The following is a 20,800-nucleotide window of genomic DNA, read 5'->3' on the forward strand; positions in this document are numbered from 1 at the left end:
TTCCCCGCTACTCCATTCTCTGTCACTTTAGCAAGCTCAGTCTTCCTCCGACCCGGTGGCCAAATGTATTCGGCCTGCGATTATAGCTACATTAGGGACGCACAGGAATGTGTATTGATTGACCAAAGACAGTGAGGCAGCCCCTTGAAAACCTCAGCGTGCTGCCGTTTACATCACCTAACGTCTGTGCAAGCATCTGTGGTAAACTCTTGGAGTCCTGGTAAGTGTGCGGTGGTAACAGCATACTGCCAAGGCATCTGCTGCTCCAAGGCCCGACCCTATCCAAAACCCCTCAAATGAGCCCTGAGCTAAAATAAATAGGATCGGAAGGCAGCTCAACCCGGCGTCTCACTCCCCCGTCCGCACGCATTACAGCCGTGTGTTAGCAAGCTCAATTAAAGAAAGAAGACTAGCAGATGACCTCACCGCGGCAGCGGTGATTTAACACCGGCCCTGAAGAAAAAGCGTTCCTCCCAAGCAGTTGGGGAGCCCGTGATTTGGAGTCGGCAGGAGCACACTTGATCTTCCCCAAGAGCAGTGCACCTCCCACGCCCTAACACTGAGGCCTCCCGACTCTCATCAGCCAGAGGAAATGTGTCTCTCTGGCTGGGCCCAGGTTTTACACAGCCCCTGAGAAATCACTCAACTTATCAACGGTGAGCTACTGTACCGTAAGGAGCTGGGTTAGCAGGGAGGGGGTCTGAGATGTAAACACCCCTAACTGCTGTAGACACAGTCTCCATTGTAAAGTGCTGAACTCTTCCCTCTGCTGCGATAGAAGCATTACTAACTTCAGTGTGAGCCATGATATGATGGTTCTTTTTTGTTTTTTCTGCAATGAGGTTTTATGGGAAGACTCCAGTTGGCAGTCAGATCACCGTTGGAGCTCCCATTTTCACTCAGTGGCATGTTGGCTCTCACCTGCTTACAGCCTCACTTCTCCTACCTGGAATTAAGGCCAAATATCAGCGTGGTTTAGGGAATGGAGGCGAGAAGAGGCTGAAACACCCTTCTGCTAGGCGACTACGCCTTGTTGCATTGTTGACTCACTGTGGTAAACAACTCATAGTGGGGCTCTTGTAAAAGCAACGATTTCAGACGTTTCGTACTTACTCGCAGCCCGCTATCTGTACTTTATGAGCTAGAAAAATGGCAGTCAAATGAGATCAGTGGGTACACAAATAGAATTTTATGAATAACTCGGTCTGAAGGATTACGTTTGTCTTGTTAGCTGAACTAATTAAGCCAAAAAAGAAAAAAAGAAAAGAAAGCTTTAATGACAGCATGTTTTTGTCATATATTTTAAGGCGCACTTCTGGTGACATCGCTTCCTGTGACATATCTTGGTCTACATATGAAAAACACAGGTTACACAAACCTAAGCTACTATTCTGAGACTTATTTTTCTTGCCTTGGAAACCTGTTCCTGCTGTTTATAGGTATTTTGCTGTGGTTGCGAGTAGAGTAGAGTAGAGCAGAGGCGATGTGTTGGCAGTGTGAGGCATTCGGGGCCTATGAGGCTGCTGCCGTGTGTCCTGTCTCATTAGCTGCTGCTGTGATGGGTGATATCATGAAACGTAACTGAATGCAGCACGCAGCAAAGGAACTACTGTTAATCAGAGAGCCAGATTTCTACCACCTGCCTCTCTGGGAAACAGAGGGCCCTTATTCCCTAAAATAAGAAAAACACAGAGTGCAAACCAGCCTCTGCTGATTTCTGACATTTGACATATGTGCTCTGGTTTCCTTGTGTTGCAAGGTAGTTTTTCAGATGGGAGCGTTGGGGGGGGGGGGGGGGGGGGGGGGATTGCGATTGTTTCCTCCTCAATTCAAAACTAGTGTGCTTTTTACTAACTGAAAACAGAATTGTTGTTGATCCTTCTTTCCTCCTTCCTTCGCTGCCCAACTCCCAACCCCCAGCAACAAAAGCGGAATTATAGCCTTCCCGAGGATCCCTGTCCACCACCAGTGCTTCTGAAGGCAACTCAAAGCATTCTTCATGGAAACTTTTACACATCCTGGCAAGGTGCCCAGACCCCAGGACTCCGCAAAACCCCTAATGATGATTGAGCGTGCGTCCTCACTGCGCTGAAAACATGCTGAGTCGCTAACATTGGAGTGTGCCGCAAGGCTTCATTGGGGAGGGGGGCAGAAGACTGCAAGATTTGGGGGTTGAAGTGCCTAATGGGACTCACTAAAGCAGGGCTACTCCTGTATGTTTAGACAGCATTAGTATAGTATACGTGCGTGCGTGTTTTTTCGCTATTAGTTGGTCGACTCGGCTTAGATGTGGAAGCACTGTAAGTGACATCGTGTGCTTTCACACCACTCCACCTCTGACCCGCTGGCCTTTTGGGAGCAGGTCAAGCTTCAGCTAATAGTATACAGAAAGAAAGGCTGTCTTGTGGTTAAGTGCAATGCCTAGAACATAGTCTCCTTCTACACATAGTGATATTGACGGGTACAAGAAAACGCGTGATGGCTTTTTTATTATTTATGGCCACAAAGAGGATGTGGATATTTTACTGTTATTGTTATTGCTGCCTTCTCATATTAGGAATCCCGTTTTCCTGGCAGCCCTTGACGTGGCGAAGTATAAGTAAAAGTTTGGGCTTGCTGCAGAAGTTTTACAGTCATGGGAAAAATTAATAGGTGGGTGCACTCTTGGCTTGGCCTTTAAGACCATCAAAGCTATGGATCAACAACTACACATCTGGGATCAGCAATAGATTAGCTTCAATTTCTTCTCATTAAGATTAAAAACCATTATTTTTACTGTGTGAATTGAGCAGCTTTGGCTCTTATTACCCATTATCAGATACTACAGGCCTTACTAAGCACTTTAGAGAATATGCTGTTCGGTAAATACGAAGATCAACTTGTGGTATGAGCTGTGTAAGTGTAAGTAAATGCTTTGCTTGATCCCATGAGCTTGTTAATTGTAGTTATTTTCATAGCACTGGAAAAGATGATAGCATGCTGGTGATAAAAAATAAAAAATAATAGTAATAATACTACTACTAATAATAATCTTTAGACCCTGTCGCAGCACACAGCTGGATACATGAAGTAATTCTCATAAAGCACATAACAGTGTGGTTAAACTTGCTGATTTACAATCTGATGTGTAGGAGTTAAAATGGAGGTACATTAATGGGACCCAGGGAATTCAGTGGTGTCCTTGCTGAAGAGAAATACATTTGCACTTGAGTGGAAGTCCTCTAGATTACCTTAGCTCTGTTTCCTTTTACATCTCTTTTATGTCTGTCCCGCTGGCTGAACATAAGAGCATGTAGATTCCTGGTTGTGATCATAATATATTTTTTGTAACACATTTTGAAACCCACTCAATTACAGACCCTATTGCCCAAGATTGCTCGCAGTTTAGCAAGTGATTGGATCCAAGTGGTTACATATGACAGTGGCAATGGGGTTACCTTATTTGTGCTTTGATTTTAAGCTCTTTATAAAACCATTGGGAATATTATTATAGTTCTGATAGACGCAGCAAGATGAATCTGTACGAATTCGATCCATTTATTACCGCAACAGGTTGGCTTTAATGCCTGTGTGTGTGTGTGTGTGTGTGTGTGTGTGTGTGTGTGTAGGTGTGTGTGTGTGTGTGTGTGTGTGTGTGTGTGCACCCCAAACCCTTGCAGCTGAGCCAGTGGATCTGGTCTGGTTTCAGTCGCTCCGTCATAATATCCACAGTCACCGAGAAAGAATGCGTCTGCTGAAAATGTGCAGCTAAATTATCTAAACAAATTGGGTTTCTTTTGTGTCTGGGATCTACACACGGACACATTTAGATGAAAGACTTTGAATCTATTTTTGAATGGGTTTCGCGTTTCTTTTGCCAAATATCAGAAGTGCGTGACGCAGAACTGCTACCGTAAAGAACGGTGTCTTATTTTTTCTTCGTCGCGCACTGTGTGGCCTTCTGTGGAAGCATATTACCTGGCATCAATAGGAAAACGGACTTCGGCGAAGCATGCAATCACATATAGCAGAGTAAAGTCACATGGCGCACTAGATGCATCCTTCTCCAGACTCATCTGAGTCTATTCATTAAGGCTATATTATTCCAGTTCATCGTATGTCATGTATTTCTTATAGTTTCTCCTGACACAGCCGTTTAGAGGCTCGGTTTATGTGGCTCACATTCTGAGGTTTAGGAAACACGTGCTGAAAAGCCACCGAGCCACATGGATCACAGCAGGTCAGGACTGAGACAGGGCCTGTGGCTTGGCTTGGGATCTTCCTGTGTATATCTGTGATCATAGAGCTACCACCTCATGCCAGACACTCTCATTACTGAATCGTAACATGACAAATGTCAGTGTGGTTGACGGCTCTGACTGGATGATTTCCGAGCAGGTCTCCTTCCTCCATGAAGCTCTGAAGGCTGCATTTAAGCTGTGAATTCAGCTGCATCCAAGCTTTTATCTGTTCATTTTGACATTTTAGCTGACACTCAAGGCTGTTTCAGTATACATCATCCGTGGGGAAAGGCGGGTTCGTGCCAGTTGCACAACTCAAGCCTCCTCAGTGATCTCGGTGATTCGACTGGTATTTTGTTTTTTTATGACATAAACATTTTGTCCAGTCCACAATAATTCATCACCAACCTTAAAACATTGTTCCTCTGTGGAGTTAGTGAGTCTTTCTCTGAACACCACAAATGCTGCGCAGTCACAGAAACCATAAATTTGCCCTGAATCTTGGATATTTCCTCCTGGCATTAAATAATATGAGCACATGGAAAACTCATACAGTCCATACAAACACCCAAGAAGCACAACTGATTTAAAATCAAGCATTTTTTTTGTTTTAGTCTTTTAACAGGGAGGTCTGGGGTCAGGAACAACTCCTGGACAGCAGCCCAGGAGCTTAGAGAGGGTCTTGCCCGAGGATCTTCCATTTGAACGTAGAGTAGTAACCACAGTGAGATGCTTGCTCCTAGCATATGTATTTAGGGGATATAAATACCTGCGGCATCAGTAAACAGGAGCAGGTCTCCTTCCCAGACCACTTAATAACAGCTTCCCATCTGAAATTTGTTATGTCAGTGAAATTGTATCCTTTAGCGACGGATGTCAACAGAGAGGTTTGTTCCAGGCGGGTGGGATGGGGAAAGCCGTTGGGTTTTGCAACAGTTGGCAGAGTACACTGTCTCCTCTATGCACAAATGCTTCAGAAAGCAGAACGTGGGGGAGATAGTCAAAAAGACAAAACACAAGGACGGAGAAGGAGCATCAAGACAGAATTTATAAGAGGGTGGGAGATAAAGATTTAAACTTTTAAAGGAGAGAGTAGTAACACATAAAAGAATATAAGCCAAACGAGCATGGCCTTTCCTTTTACTAAGTTTAATGACAAATCACTGTAAATATACCGAGAGGAACGGAGGCACAGAATTTCATTCTTCTTCTTTTTTCTTCTTTTTTTCTTAGCGCGCTCCTGTACTCATGAGGAGTTTATCAGAAGTTTCAGATTTTTTAGGCCAGGAGATGCTCATCATCCCCTCACATCCAGGAATATTCAGCGAGCATGTGGAGAAGCAGGTCAGGCATAGAAATAAAGTAGACAAAGACACAGACAGAGATGGAGGAGAAAGAGGGGAAAATCTGAGGTGGAAGAAAGTAGCATGTAATCTTGGTGATTTTCCCTGGCTTCCATCGCCCCTGTTCTTTACACACACACACACACACGCAAACAGATGGACACTATGAGCTCTTTTCACAGCTAAAGCTGTTATAACCAAGACACTGAAAGTCAAAGAAAGAAAAACACAACCAAAGTGAAAGATCACATTTTCTTCCTGCCCCAGCAGCGACCACTTGCAGAGAGCAGTGGGTGAATGGGTTTCTCTCATTGGAGGGGATGATCGTAACCACTGAACTGTGAGTGTCCTGCTATTGACATATGACCCGTGGAGGTTTTACACCTCAACTGGCCCCCCAATTCTCAGATTGTACTCAGCTGAGCCCGAAGCAACATGGTAACATAAAGGAAAATCCTTTGATTGCTTATTTCCAAAAGCATAAGAAAACCCTTTACTGTGGATTTTAGTGAAGCATTTTATTAAGCTTTGTGGTATTGAAAGATTATATAACAAAAGACAATTACTACTGTAAAGACACAGAAATTAAGTTCTTTATCGTCCCCCTGGATTCTTTGCTAGCTTTGTGTTAGCATGCTGTCTGTGCAGGTGCTTGCAACAAGCCAAAGTTGTGTTAGCAGTATAATGCAGTTGTTTCTGTCATAGATACAGTTTGTATTTTACCTTTTCGGGCATTAAAAATAATGCCCATATTGCCAGTCCTGAAAGGTTGCAGACCACTCCAACATTTTCCTCCTACTGCAAATGAATTGAAATCAGCTGATTTTAGAGTGCAAGAAGAAAAAAAAGAAAGTTCCTTTATGTCTTTTGTGCATTATATTGCTAACGCCTGGAAAACATTAACCCCAACACTGGTTGTCAGCCGTGTAAATTCTTCATTTCACTTTAAAGAAATTCAAGATTCAAGATTCTTTCAAGGTTCAAAGAAAAGAAAATTCTGCCTACAGTTAAACTTTGGGCTCTGAAAACGTAATCTGCTCGTTAGTGATGGTGAAGAGAGAAAGTTTCAATGAAGCATTACTATAGAAATGTATTAGTAAGACTTTTTAATAATTCACTCTTCATACAGTGTGTAACTAATGACTTCATTAATTCTTTATAGTTCTTGTAGGTTATTAATGTCTTGTAGGTTATAAGCTATTAATCTTTAACTTTTGGGGTGTGCAGAAGAAAAAAAACTCTGTGGTTAATTGGCATTGGTAAATTTTTTATTAACCACTATTAAAGCCATTATCTACATTTACAAAGAGTCTCCTGCTAGAGAGCGATGCTATTATTTTTCAGCCCTAAAAACTGCAAACATACTTTTCTGATAGACCCCACAGTTCCTACTACTAGAGGACAAACTAATTCTTTCTGCTCATGTAGTAAATCAGCCATGACGAATCTGCGGGGAGCTGGACTTGGAAAGCTCTGTGTCTAAGCTCTATGTGAATGAAAACATCACGTACACTTTAATTAGATCAGTTAGATTTACTGTAGGATGGAGTAGCAGCGCAGGCTCTCGTTTCTTTTAAGTTATTCAAGTGGAAGGTTCTCTCACCACCAACTGTTGAGTTTGTAAGATATTAAACACCGCGAACAGAAGCAGGTGAAGATGTGCGTCTGTGATTTACAGGTGGCCAACAATGTCTCCGTTTCACCCACTGTCTGCGAAAGTGTAGCTGTCTTCACCTTCAGCTCTGAGACAGTCTGGGTTTCTTGACAGCTATACAGTCTCCAGATGGATGTACGCTTGTCTATGAAAATCAAAGCGAGGTCAAGGGTGTTGGAAAGGAGATAAGAGAATATTTGGCCACGATTGGCTCTCCCTACCTTCCAGCGAATAAATCCATGATGTGCCCCAAGGAGGGCCTCCCCCTCTGTGTCCTCCTGAGTGTAGGCTTTAAAGCTACAGGGGCAATAGTTGGGGTGAGCAGACAGGGTGTTAATCAGATAACTCTCAGCTTCAGTAGAGATCACTAGAGCGCCACGGGGATGCTGAAAGAGAGAGGCCATGTTCCTGTGAGCAGCAGAAGCTTTTTAAGATTTAGTTAGCTTAGTATACTTTTCAGTGCCTTATCTCTCTACGCAAACCCGCCATCCAGCTCAGCAAGATCCTAGATAAGTGCAACTGTTGTTTTAATCAGCGCGTTCAAGCCAAAACAAACAATAAGACGCTGGGGTTGACAACAAATGTCCAACTTTAGCATGCCAATAGCTAATGCGTTTTCATGGATGTCTAAAGAGACGGGTTAACTTAAGACCATGACTTGCTGCTACACCAAAACCAGCCATCCATCAATGATGAATAGCAAACAATAAAGCTCGCAGTGAGGTAAGCCTTTTTGGACACAGAGAATATAATTTATATATAAACAGAAGAAAACAAGTCTGAAATCCCACATTTCAGCTGACAGGCAACAGGTGATTTAAAGAAGCCCACTACAAATGCAGTTGTAAATTGTATTATATGCAGGTGCACTGCCAAATTCTCACCCAAACGACTGCAGCCTGCTTGAAGTATGATTGTTTCAATATGCTCATATTTTTAGACTCCGTTCCATAATTCAAAAAAAAAAGAAAGAAAGCTGTGAAATCCCAAGCCGTCTGCGGCGGGAGCATACGTTTCTAATTCCAAATCAATCACGGCGAGTTTATCAGATGGCCGAGTTATTTTACCATAAACCCATTGGTAATGAGCCATGCAAAGGGTTTTAATCTGTCTCCTTTCATATCTCAGCTGCTGAGATGTACGAGTTTTGCTCGGTTTGGTGCTATTTTTTTCAGGCTTTGGTGTTTGCTTTATGCATTCATGCTCTGCTAGTTGCGTGAAACGGAGCTTTTGATTTCACATGATCTGTACACACAGAAGCTCTTTAGCGTGTTGCTTTTATGTTTGCTTTTGTTTGATAAACACTTTGATTGCTGTGTTTTGTTGTGGTATTCTTCCACGGTAACTTTTTTTTAAAGGCAATTTAACGCAATCAAGCGGACCCGTGCAATCAAAATAACAGAAAGCGCTTTTTGTGCTAAACATTCGAGCATCTGCGCCGCATTCTGTGACATCACCTGTCAATCGACTAGTGCGGCTCGTACTGCAGCATCCTTTTTTTATCCTTCTTAAAAAGTGTAAAATGCTCGTGAACTATAACGCCAGACAAAGACTGTTATTGCTCGTGACGCACTCGTAACGCCTCACACGCCAAATTCAGAGAAGTCAGTGATGAGGGCACCAGAGAGCAGCTCCAACCATGTAAACACCTCCCCCTCATCCTCCCCAGAGAGCGACCTCAAGCGAGTACACCCGGGCCTCCTGGGCCTGGGAGGAAATGAGAGGAGGAGGAGGGAAGTGAAAGGCTCACAAAGAGAGAGACAGAGTGAGGTGAGATAGGGAGCGGCAGAGCACACCAAGCAAGATCAAAGACAAAGGTTCTGCGCCGCGGCGGCCAAAATAAGCATATCAGTGGTGGGGCTTTCAGTAAAAGTTGTTGTCTTTAGGGTTCTAATTTGGTATGCTGCTGTTTCATTGTTCTCCAGCCTCTCTAGTAAATTTTGGATACTTTTCGGTGACTGTGGGCTGAAGCAGGCAACCCTGAACTCTTCTGATTCGTCTGATTACAGAGAGCCATAAAGCGTGCACTCTGAAGGGAGAGGCGCATCGGAGACTCAGGTGGAGATTAGAGCCCAGCTCCACTTTGTCTCTCCACATGAGGCGCAGAGAGTATGTCATCATTATTTCTCAAGGCTGCTCCAGCTCTCTCATCCAACTGAGCCAGGAGTCCTTGTCTAAAAACAGCAGCAGACATATTGATTGGAAATCTGTTCAGCGACATCAGAGCACTTACTGTTTACACTCTATACTTTATTTCTTTTTTTTTTTGTGCCACTAAAAAAAATAAAAAATAGAAAGCTAATTTACTCCTTCTAATTCAATCTCATCAGTAGTGATTCAGTAGGTTCATTCAGGGATGGGACAATGTGGAAGTGGGTGCACATGAAGCCAGGGGGTAAACTGAAACAAACAAAAAACAGCACAAGATTTAATACTTTTGTATTTAAATGATTTAAACATACAACACATTATGACAAAATTGGTAAATCTGCCTATGTAAATGTATTGTAGTCTCAGAAAAACATGCACCACAAAGACCTGATCCCTAAACAACAGAGTAGCTTTTCTCAAAATGCGAACACACTGACAACGTATTAAGATAATAGTGCTTTTTAACAGCAAAAGAATTGACGCAGACCTTTTGCACTATTTTTACATCATCAAGGCTGCTCGTGTCTGCAGGCAGCACTCACTCGCAGACTGAGAGGTGAACTGTTGGTCAGAAATGCCTGTCTATAGCTTGCTTACTCTTAATCCACTCTTTGGCAGCTGAATAGCCCGGCAATCTTGTTGGGGGGAGGGGGAGAAAATTTAATCAAACTAAAAATAGTAAAGTGGGAGAGACAGAAATAAGACTTTTAGGGTTAGGCATGTGTTACCTACCATTACGCTCCTCATCTATTATTTCTCTCATGATTATCTCTAGCCATGACTCCACGTCCAAAATCAATGAAGTGAATTTCGTGGGATCGCTGTTCACCTCAGCAGCGTGAGGAGATCACCACACACCGGTGCTCTGCAGCTGTTGCAGGGCAGCTGTAAAAAAACCTCAGTTCTCAGGGTAAATTCGGCTTTGTCTTAAACCTATTCACTGTGGCCCTGTCTCCCCCCCCCCCCCCCTTTTTTTTCTTCTCTCCAACTCCTCTGTCAGCTGAGGAGACTGAGCGATTCCACATGGGAAAGCCTGGGGCTTCACAGATCAGCCTAACTGTGGGGATGAAATATACTGTCTGTACATATCATCACATCATTAGGCCCAAAGGGATCCCTGCAATGGATTAGAAGCTGTCTACCTGCAAGGCTCAGATGAATTTATGAAGCACTTTATCACGATGAAGCATGAGCGGAACGCTTTGTCTCTTTCCATTTGTGTTTATCTGTGGGAATAAGGATTGCGTCTCCCTCGGTTTCGCTCGCTCTCTTTCACTTACTCCATGCTGACTTCTCTGTCTGTGTCATTTTATGCGCGTGTGCGTTCCGACCTTTCACCCCTCCTCCTCCCTATTTTTGACACTGCTGGTGATTAGCGCAAGATAAGTGACGCTGTGTCAGAGCCTCTCCGTCCAGCCGCTCGAGCTGTGTGTGGGAGGCAGCAAATTGTCCATTAAGTGTTTCTGCTGAGGCCGAGAGAAGATTTGATATAGTGGGGAAACAAAAGTAATATGTACCAGGAAATTCAATTGTCTCTCTCCGGCAAGTTTGAGCTTTAGTTCGGCTTCCCCACCAAATCAATTTCACATGAAAGTACAAGGTCAGATGAGGTTTAACTGTGAGTCCTCCTCGCAGCTAGTCTCCTTTTACTCACTCCGAGGTAGTGTACAGATTGAGTGGCGATTCGATTTTTGTGTGTTTACATGAAAGAACTTGTGTGACTCAGGCAAACTTCCTCACGTGCTGCTGAGAGTCTCGGGGCCACAATAGAAGGAAACTTCCTCTTCTCTGTCACAAAACCCGATGTGGTACTACAGGAGGTACGAGCAAGCACAGGAAACAATCACCTTCGCTACAGTGTGAAGGTCCTTGACCCTAACACAGCTGCAGCTAGCACACGTGAAAGTAAGGGGAGTTCAGGAAGGTGCCCTCCACTTCTTCAGTATCAAGAGACTTCGAGCGGCAGAGCAGAAGTCACTGCCAGGAACCTGTTGTTGCAACCTTAAGTACGGAGGTCACGTACGGAGGCCGGGGTGAGGTGAAGTCTCTTGCTCTCTCTCGCTGTCAGGTGTTTGCCAGTCAGGCCTGATTTGACTACAGGGGATCGTGTTTCGACAGCAGGAACCTCCAAGAGGCTCTCAGGCCTCGAGGCTCCGCATCTCTCCAGACCACAGGGCATCCTCTGTTCTCTAAGGAAGCCCGGCTGTTATCGAACCCCAGTGCACAGCACTATCCCGTAACAATGCTAACTAAATCCCCAGTGCAGTTCAGGTTCACACTGAACTCTTAGAAAAGCCAAATGAAGTCATATCAGGCGTGCTTGTATTACTGGATAAAAAGAAGCCAATTTGTAAGTAAGTAACAGTGAGGTATAGCAACTATGCTGTCGCTATATCAGTGCTTGTATATACTGTACCCTCCAAATTACGTCAGCAGCAGAGTGAATATGATGTTTTTGATACCTAAGCCATTGGATTGGATTCTTTAAAAGATGAAAGTAAGACATAACTACAGACCAGCTTTACTTTTTCTTCATGTATTGTGTCTATTTATAGATAAAATAGTACATGTAGCCTCTGTTCTGAAAAGTAAAGCAAATCAGTGTGACCTAAATTTGTATTCATTCTAATGACCTTTCTGGTTGCAAAAAGAAGTCCAGCAAACACTTTAGCAAACACTCTGCTGATGAGTTTACGGTCTTAATCACAAATTACACAAATTAAGTCTAATTTAATACAATATAATGTTAATTTTGGAAATAATACTCCTAGTTAGAGAACCTTTGTGTGATTTAAGGCGTGGTCAATTTGTTATTCTAAAAGCTGCAAGTACCGACAGCAGTCGTGTTAAATTTGCATACGCTGGTATATTCAGGATGTATACTAGAACTGCCTCCATTACCGCCTTCTAGCAGGTTGAAAAACATCTTCCACGACAGTTGATACAGACTGGTTATTTTAGCGAGGTCAACGTTTATTCAGCCCGGAGTCACACCCAATGGAGGCAGGGATTTAGCAATTAGCTTTCCCTGCCAAGACACACTGGCAGGCCCTCACAAAGGTGAATTGTCCATAGAGCTGTTCACCTTGGCTGGCATCACAGTAAAGTGCAGTCATATTTTTGTGTCACTCTCACACCTGCCTGAAATAGATCTCCCAGCCACCCAGTCTGGAGTATAGGTCCTGACAGGTCCAGGCTGCGGTTTGCCGATTGCGTTGGCAGGGAAGCTTAATAAAGGATGCCACTCTGTTTAACTAAGCCTAGCAGGGCACGTGTTTTTTGTTTCCCTCGTTCTTTTTTTTCAGCAGGGGAATATTTGGAGCTCAGTTTTCCACTGTTTTTGTTTGTTCATGAGAGGGTATCCTCCCAGCTTTCCATTATTAACTTGGGCAACTGAAAAAAAGAAAAAAAAAAGTTTCCAGTGCTGTTGAGAGGGAAGCCAGGCCACTTTGCTTTCGTTATTGTAACATTACATGGAATCTTCTTTTTAACAATAGCATATAGCGATCACAAAAGTGGAAAAATAGCCCTCTGGCACTCTTTTTCAAAGGTTACACTTAGATTTACAAGGTTTGCTGATGAAATCTTATAATCCACACTTGCCAGTCCACGTTGTGCAACGAAAGAATTTTTTAAGCCAAATTTCATTTAGAACTAAATGTTCCTCCGAATGCTTGACAACCTTCCCCACTGCTGCATATTTGTGGTTATCTAGTCACCTCAAGGACGGTAAGACAGAGTCAAAAATGTAGTAAAGGAAAAACAGAGAGATAATTCTTTCTGGTTCATTAAAAAAAAAAGATACATGAGCTCAGGACAGAAAAGTAAAACTAAAAGTCTTTAGCTAAAACTGGATCATTTCAACTAATTTTGTTTTTTTAAAAGATGCGTGACATGCGAGACCTTTGGTTTTCTCAAAAACGTTACCTGTGAGTTTTCTTTAAAAGGTCTTTGTTTCCCAGAACTTGTCACAACTAAATAGTGACATGAGTATTAAGATGCTATAAATAGCATCTTGGTGTTGTCTTGTGGTGCAACAGTTGGCCACATCCTGCTTCTAAAATTCTCACGTTGCTGACAGAGTACATAAATGAAACACAAGGGCCAGTGTTTTACCTTTCTTTTCTCTGTCACTATTTCTTCAGAATGGAACATCTTTGTGCTTGCCAATGGAAAGTATTAGTTGATAAAGGGCATCAAAATAACACTGCAGTTAATATGTGGGAGGAAGAGACGTCACAAATTTTTTCTTTTTCTTTTTTTGAACCGTGACTGAAATCAAGAAAAAGAAGCCACCACTTTTAATCTCAGAAATATGAATGATATATTTCTGCTGCTGAACCGTCGGGTTTTCCCAGCTCTTCTTAAGAACTAGCTGGCGATGTTTTCTCACCTCTCTGTGATCATTTCGTTGTGCATACATGTGCTTGCACTTCCTTCGTGTCCTGCAATGGTGGATCTAAAAATAACCACAGCATGTAAATGCTTGTTTAGCCCGGAGCGGAACAGGGTTGAAAACAGCCAACACTGTTGGCACAGGTTGAGTTTTTCCAATGGGAGTTCCTCCTGTTCAGGGATGGGAGTCCCAACCAACTTGTGTGTGTGTGTGTGTGTGTGTGTGTGCATGCTTGTTTGTTTGTGTGTGTGAAAAGGTGGGCGTTTGCATACATAAAACAAGGACAGCTATTATTGTAGAGCCTGCGTGTCTTTTAAATCAAACATTATTTATGTCTTCAGCCTTGTTTCCTTGGTGGTTCTGCCATTTGTTCTGCATGGATCAGTTCAGCAAAACATTTTTTTTATTAGCACCTCAGCCATCAACATCACACTTTACTGAAATCAAGCAGCAGTTAAATGATATAGTACCAAAGGAGCTCCAAATAAGTTTTTCTCAGTCTTGTTTTTATCTTGATCTATGCTGATGCTTCATAATTCACCAAACAGTACGCAGTGATAACAAACGCAGGCCCACTCTAAACTTCAAAGTGGGTGGACTTCCTGCCTCGGCTCCGATGGTGGTTCCAGCAGACTCAGACTGCATCGGCCTGTCTTATCAAGGCGAGCTCTGTGACTATGAGGCTTCTTGTTTTTGTCGAGCAACAGGTCTCAGGGTCCTCGCCATCTTCTCAGTCACTTCCCTCTGTTTTGCCAAAGAACACAGAGAAGATAAAGGCAGGGGACTGATCTCTGTCTGCCCGACTGTGGGAAAAGCGCGGGCACAGGAACTGGTGCAGGAAACACAAGACGATGACTAAAAACAGGGATATTCGCATGGAGTCGAAATGAGTTGCGAATGACATTGATATGTTTGGACTGTGGCTTCTGATGTCCATGATGTCCTGATGTCAAGTATGGAGTGTAGTGTTGCTGTCTGAGATGTTCTCATGTTTAAAGTTTAAAGAGTTCGCTAATAAGAAAACATTAGAGTAGCTAGGAAGACTTCAGCCAAAAGAGGATTTGCACACATGTGTAATTTATATTTGACACTATGGCTCTGTCCTTCCATCATAACAGAGCAGGTATCCAAGGCAACAGACAGGTCACAGATTTGGGGCGGAGGGCGTTGCACAGTGGCTTGCAGGGCAAACAGCGGGAATTGTATGCAGGATGCAGCTGAGTCATGAGGGGATACTGAAATCAGATGTTAGCAGTTTATATACCAGGCTAACCTTAAAAAATATGAAAGTATGAACTCCCATATTTTCTGTGAAATGTTTTTTTCTTTCTACACTTAGACATTACTTGTTCCTAACCATGGTACTTTGACTTAACATAATAATTTGGAAATGCTTCATATACAAGCACAGAATTGAAATAATAAAGATCTCAAAACCGTATATGGCGTTAGGATCTGTCCCGAGTGGGTCACTGTCTTATCTTGTAATTGAGCTTTGTAGAAGTTGTTGTTGTTGGGTCTTTTTTCTTTTTTGTGGCAAAAATGACTAAAAACAAAAGTGATCAACTACTGCACTTGGAGAAGTGGTGAGAGACTGATTTCAAAAGCCGTAAAAGCCAATATCCCCCGATCTTCACTCTATAAAATGAGTCATGCCCTAGAAAATAAACCTATTCATTTAGCCTAGGTGATTTCTTCAGGGTTTTACCTTTAGAAAGCCCCATCAAAGATATATGAGACAAAAAGATAGGTATTAACCATGAAAAGTAAGCATAGCTCTTGAATATCACTTGAAATCTGACTGGAGCATCTGGTCCCCTGAGGTTCTGGGGCTCTGACTCCAACCTTTGTCAGTGTTCAAACAAACAACCCTTCAAGGCCAGTATTTTCATGAAATGTAATAATGCTTTAGCGTGTCATTAAATGGGAGCAGTTAATAAAGATCTCCTCTTTCTCTTTTGTTTCCACAGTTAATGAGATCATCAGGAACGACCTCTCCAGCATCTCGGTGCACACTCACGCATAGACCATTTGAGTCTCCTGCAGCAGCAGCAGCAGCACATACACGTCCAAAAGCAGCATCAACAAACGAGGACAAAAAAAACAGCCAGAGATCCAGATTATAAAGAATAAAAGTTTGACCAGGATCTCCCACCTAACTATCGATGCCACCCGCTCCTCGTCAGTCTCAGACTCTCTGCAGGCTCACATTGACAATCACTGGCAAGCTCCATTTGAATAAACAGGTGAATGTTATATTTACAGAAACGAAAAAAGGGAAGTGATATATCAGGGGCAAAGTATACGATTACACTTGCCTTAATTCGCAGCTGATGTTTAGTGGACCAAACAACTCATAGAGACTGAGTTATTTTCTGTCGTTAACAAATGACAATCTTCATTTCGAGTGTGATCTGTACGTTAATGCATGGACAAGCTAATGGGACAATAAGTGTCAAGCTTCATCACTTCGGTTCATTTGTCTGCACAGTCAGTCCGCATCAACCAACTCGGTGCCTTACAGCAGTGCTATTGACAGCAAGCAGCAGCAGCAGTCAGGCAAATGCAAACGGTTCAGTGTAAAAACCCGACTGAAGTTTTCTATGACATTTTTTTGTATTATTTCAATTATTTGTTTACAGGGAAACAAAAAGGCTGGAACATCTATAGGAAGCATGTCAACTGATTCGAATTTTGTTTTGCCTGCTTCCTTATTATCTTTGTTCATTTATACGGAATTTTATGTATGATATTCTTTTGTATAAACATGTATTTGAAAATATGTATGCCTTATGCTCATATCATGCAGTTTGTTATCCCCCCGCCCCCTCCCCTGTCTTTCCCTCATATGATTTTGTAGCATTTCTGCTACCCTTCACCTTTACTTTTTCACCTTAGTGCCTATTTCCTTATCGTCCTTTCCTGGTCTTCCAGTTTTCCACCCAGATCATGACATAATGATGCAAGGACAATCAGAGGATTTTTTTTTAAAGTACATATCCTATCAAAATTCCTGGTTTACAGGAGCGTAATAAGGCAGGTATCAGTTTTATTCTTTCCCAGCTGAGAGATTGTTGAACAAAGGTAAATGTACCTGCTGGATTTAAAGGGGAATACTTTTATAGATTTGTCTGTTACTTGTTGCTCTGCAGGTTTGCATGTAAATAGGCACAGGGATAATCTATACCACGGGCCCAGTTTTCCTCATCATCTGGGTGATTTCACTGAGGAGCTGACAGGACTGTTACTTACAGCTGGCAATAATTGATCTGAGTAGACCAAAGGATTTTATCTTTGGTGAAATTATTGTCAAAGTTTCTTTTTTTTTTCTCTGACTGAGACTTTAGCATAGGATGGTTCCATCATACGAAAAAAAAGACATGCACTTTACCGTAAACACAGAGCTGATTTTCTTGCCTCCAGACCAAATATTGTAGACTGATTTCCACTGTAGTGTCATAAACGCGCTTCTGTCAACTCTTCACATAAACACAGTCTTTTCCATGTCGTCTGTCTTTTGGAGCATGCACACTGTACTGATGTTGGGGATCATTTAGCTGATAGTAGCTTCCAGAATAGCTTTCCTAATACATTTTTCAACATATATTATAATAGCATGACTAAACTCTATCAATAAGGTTTGTATTTTGTGCCTTACTACCTTTCTTGGCTACAAAATTGTTGCAACTCTCTAATGCTTTTCTGTGTAGGCACAAGGTGAAATATATTTCTCTTTAATATTAAATATTTATGAAAAAAAATGAAATGTGTTTTAAGTGCATTTAATGTGTTCTCAAAAATGACCTAATAAATGGCATATTGGTGACCATAAGTAACAAATGTCCCAGTGTTATATTTGTAAGTGAGTAAGTTGATTGTTGAAAAAAAAAAGTTAACAAATATTTGATAATAAAGTAAAAAAAAAGAAAAGCATTGTGTTGAGTAGTAGCGTCCCTATTTCCTTTAACTTGTTTAAATTGAATAAAAAAGTAATTAAAACATTCAAAAATTATTTTCTTTTAAAAATTTGTCTCTAAAATAAATTTTGTAAGACTAGCAAAGCACCAGCCCAGCAATTAAATCACTGGACGTCTGTGAGAGGAAAAACTGTGCATTCTAACACTTATTTTTAAATTCAGAGCTTGCAAGTTTTCTCTTTGCCAGCCACACTGCACAGTACAGCACTGCAGGATAAAATGCAACAAGCTGCTGATATGCCAAGTACAAGCGGAGACATGCGGATTTTCCGGTGAGTATTGTTAGCGGTGGGTAGTTAGAAGCGAACCAGCTCCTCGTCATGGGATCTGTGCCACGCTCCTGTGTACCACCTGCTAGTCCTCCAGACTTTTTCCGTTCAGCAAAGTTATGAAGCGCCCATCCCCATAGTAACAGAAGGCAGGCCTAGGCGGTGCTCCCCTGTTTGACCGAGGTAAGCCCAAAATAGAGCCACTATTTACAGATACAGTCACGCCCCTTTTTCCTGGCACCCTGTCCTTCTTACCTTAGTCTTCCTCTCGCAGCGCCATACCCTTTGACACAGTGGCGAAATGACTCCGGGCTATGGTTTCCAAAGCCGAAGCAGTGGTCCATAAAAGTGAAATATCAATGGCGCAAGGACAAACGCAGCTTTAGGATCTTTTCTTATCGGTTAAATTTTTGTTTAGAAGTACAGAAACACGAAAAGCTTTGAATGTATGATGTGGAAATCAACAATTCACAGCATAAAGAATTTACAGCCGAAATAAGCACCTAATTAACTTAAACAGTTACTCAAAAGTTGTTCCATTTTTAATAAACACAGTACATATAAGCATGGCATAGCTTAGCAAAAAGCCCAGAAGCAAGGAGACACAATCAGCCCAAGGGCAACCAGATCTAATTTGCCAGCATGTGTAATTGATAAATGTGGTGGGGAAAGAGAGTGTATGTGTTGAACACAGTTTATTTCACAATGTGTTTACTCATCACTCTTAGAAGAGCTGGTAGACACTTTTGTAGGTAGTTAAAAGGCTTCCTTGGGTTTAGCTCTTGATCTGATTTCTTGCAAGAAGCTGCTATCTCTCCTGCAAGACCCATAAAGGATTCATGTGCATTCATGTCTATTCGCTGACCTCAAAGGTCAGAGTTTTATGCGACAGTCACACTATGGAGAAGAGTGGTTGGAGGCTGTGGCATGAACAAATTCATTGCAAACTTGGTTGATTTTGAAATGGTTGCTTCAAAACCAAGTCTGCCACCACTCGCAGTCAGTAGTCTTAAAGCACAAGAGTCACTTTGCCGTCTTCAAAGTTTTGACTTTTTTGGGTTAAGACAACAATAAAAGGGCAATAAAACAGAATCTGCTATCACTCTGTCATCAATTAGAAATCGAATAAGGTTGTGATCATACAGTGAATAATTGCAAAAATTGCAATTCCATTTCCATCTATTGCAAATCTGTATACGTGTGCATACACAGAAATCCACATCCACAAACTACTAACTAGACTGCAGTTATTTCCAAACCTTTGCCAAGAATGACTCAGTCTGAGTCAGATTACAATTGTTTGGAGACCGGTTGGTATTTACCAGGGATTGCGCTGCAGCAGAAAGTGATGATCCAGAGGTTAAGGGCGTGACCTGTTAGTCACTATAACTGCTTGCAGTTGTTAACCAAATGCAAAAAGAACATCGATGCAACCGCATATTTTTACTAGCTGCAAGGAGATTTCCATCCTATATTTACGAAATATATCAAATACATGTATTGTATTGTATGTATTTGTATAAAAAAACCCATCATGTGTATGCAGGAAACAACCCACCTGAGATTAAGATTCGACCAAGTGCCTCACCAAATGATCACAATTTGATTAACTGCTAATGGTACTGACAGGCTGATGTGCTGACAGACAGCCCCAGTGAGCAGCAGACGCGCAGCACAGTCTGTCATTTGACGGCCACAGCGTCTCTGATGTGAAGTCAAGAGTCCAGACAAGGCAAATGTCAATCCCTGATTATAATGATTGCAGCGCGTGCCCCCCCCCCCCCCCCCCCCCCAAAAAAAAAAAAAAAAAAAAAAGGTTAACATGTCCACACAGCCTGGCAGAGGGCTCAGACTTCGAAGTTTCACTATACAGATTTATAGTGCCTTTTTGGTCCCACTTCCTCCCCTATTGTATTCCCAGAGAGCCCTTGATTTGGGCTTTTATAAAGCAAGTGTAAAGGCATTGTGGTGGAGCGCCTGCCCTTGTCTCTCATGAGCCACCTGCAAGCAGTAAATCCTCAGTACACTTCTGTTATGAAGGGCATGTTGAGAGAGCCATGGGGGTGACTTTAAGAGATCCTTTAAGAGATAATTGCTTGACCACATTGAGGGACCTTTGATAACTCTGTCCAGCATTTGATCTCTGTTGGTCTCTTGAGTCAGTTTCTGTGACTTTTTTTCGCTTTTATTCGTTTGAAACATATGTCAGATGACTATAAACAGACCTTCTTATCAGTTACCTTTAGGATGATAAAGGAGGAAGATAAGGACCGTGTGTGTGTGTGTGTGTGTGTGTGTGTGGATTTCAGCACGTGTTTACATGTGTGTGAGGTGGGGCCGCCCAGCTCCACAGGTGTACACAAACCCAGTTTTTATGGGATGGTTTCAACATGTGACAGGTTCAGCAGAAGACACGCTGACACGATCACATTATTGCGGATCCACAGACAAATCACCTTTTTAAAAGACATTTTAAGAGGTTGCCCAGAAAGGCAACCAGATGGGGCCTGGAAAAATCCTGTGCCTTCTTTTATTTTCCATCTGTAATCATTCAGCTTGATTTGCGCTCACTCTTGTGACGCATGAAGTGTTGTGCAAGGATTTATAAAATTCAGCGACGGGACAGATGCTTGAGTTTAAGACATGTGAAAAGTGAGAATTGTCTTAAAGTGTCTGTTTATACGATCGCATCACGTGGGGACTTTATCCTTCGCATCAAAGTCAAAGCGTTTAATATCACATTTGTAGTTCACTCTGAGAGCTCTGTTTTCTCCATGGATGAGAAAAAAA

At 42.3% G+C, this 20,800-nt stretch overlaps 1 protein-coding gene across 2 annotated transcripts in view; it reads left to right on the forward strand.

Annotated features, from left to right (window-relative positions):
- LOC146507967 (nuclear factor of activated T-cells, cytoplasmic 1-like) overlaps window positions 1-19,037 on the forward strand; it is a 61,917-nt gene extending 42,880 nt beyond the window's left edge. Inside the window, exon 10 of one of the 2 annotated variants that reach the window (XM_085177567.1) lies at window positions 15,735-19,035. In XM_085177567.1, the coding sequence (XP_085033693.1) occupies window positions 15,735-15,790 (56 nt within the window). In that variant the 3' untranslated portion in view covers window positions 15,791-19,035. Of the gene's footprint in view, window positions 1-15,734 lie in introns of both variants that reach the window. The other variant, XM_085177568.1, reaches the window with a different exon arrangement.
- The last annotated feature ends 1,763 nt before the right edge of the window (window positions 19,038-20,800 follow it).

Source organism: Neolamprologus multifasciatus, chromosome 11 (assembly GCF_963576455.1).
Source record: "Neolamprologus multifasciatus chromosome 11, fNeoMul1.2, whole genome shotgun sequence".
NCBI classification, from domain to species: domain Eukaryota; kingdom Metazoa; phylum Chordata; class Actinopteri; order Cichliformes; family Cichlidae; genus Neolamprologus; species Neolamprologus multifasciatus.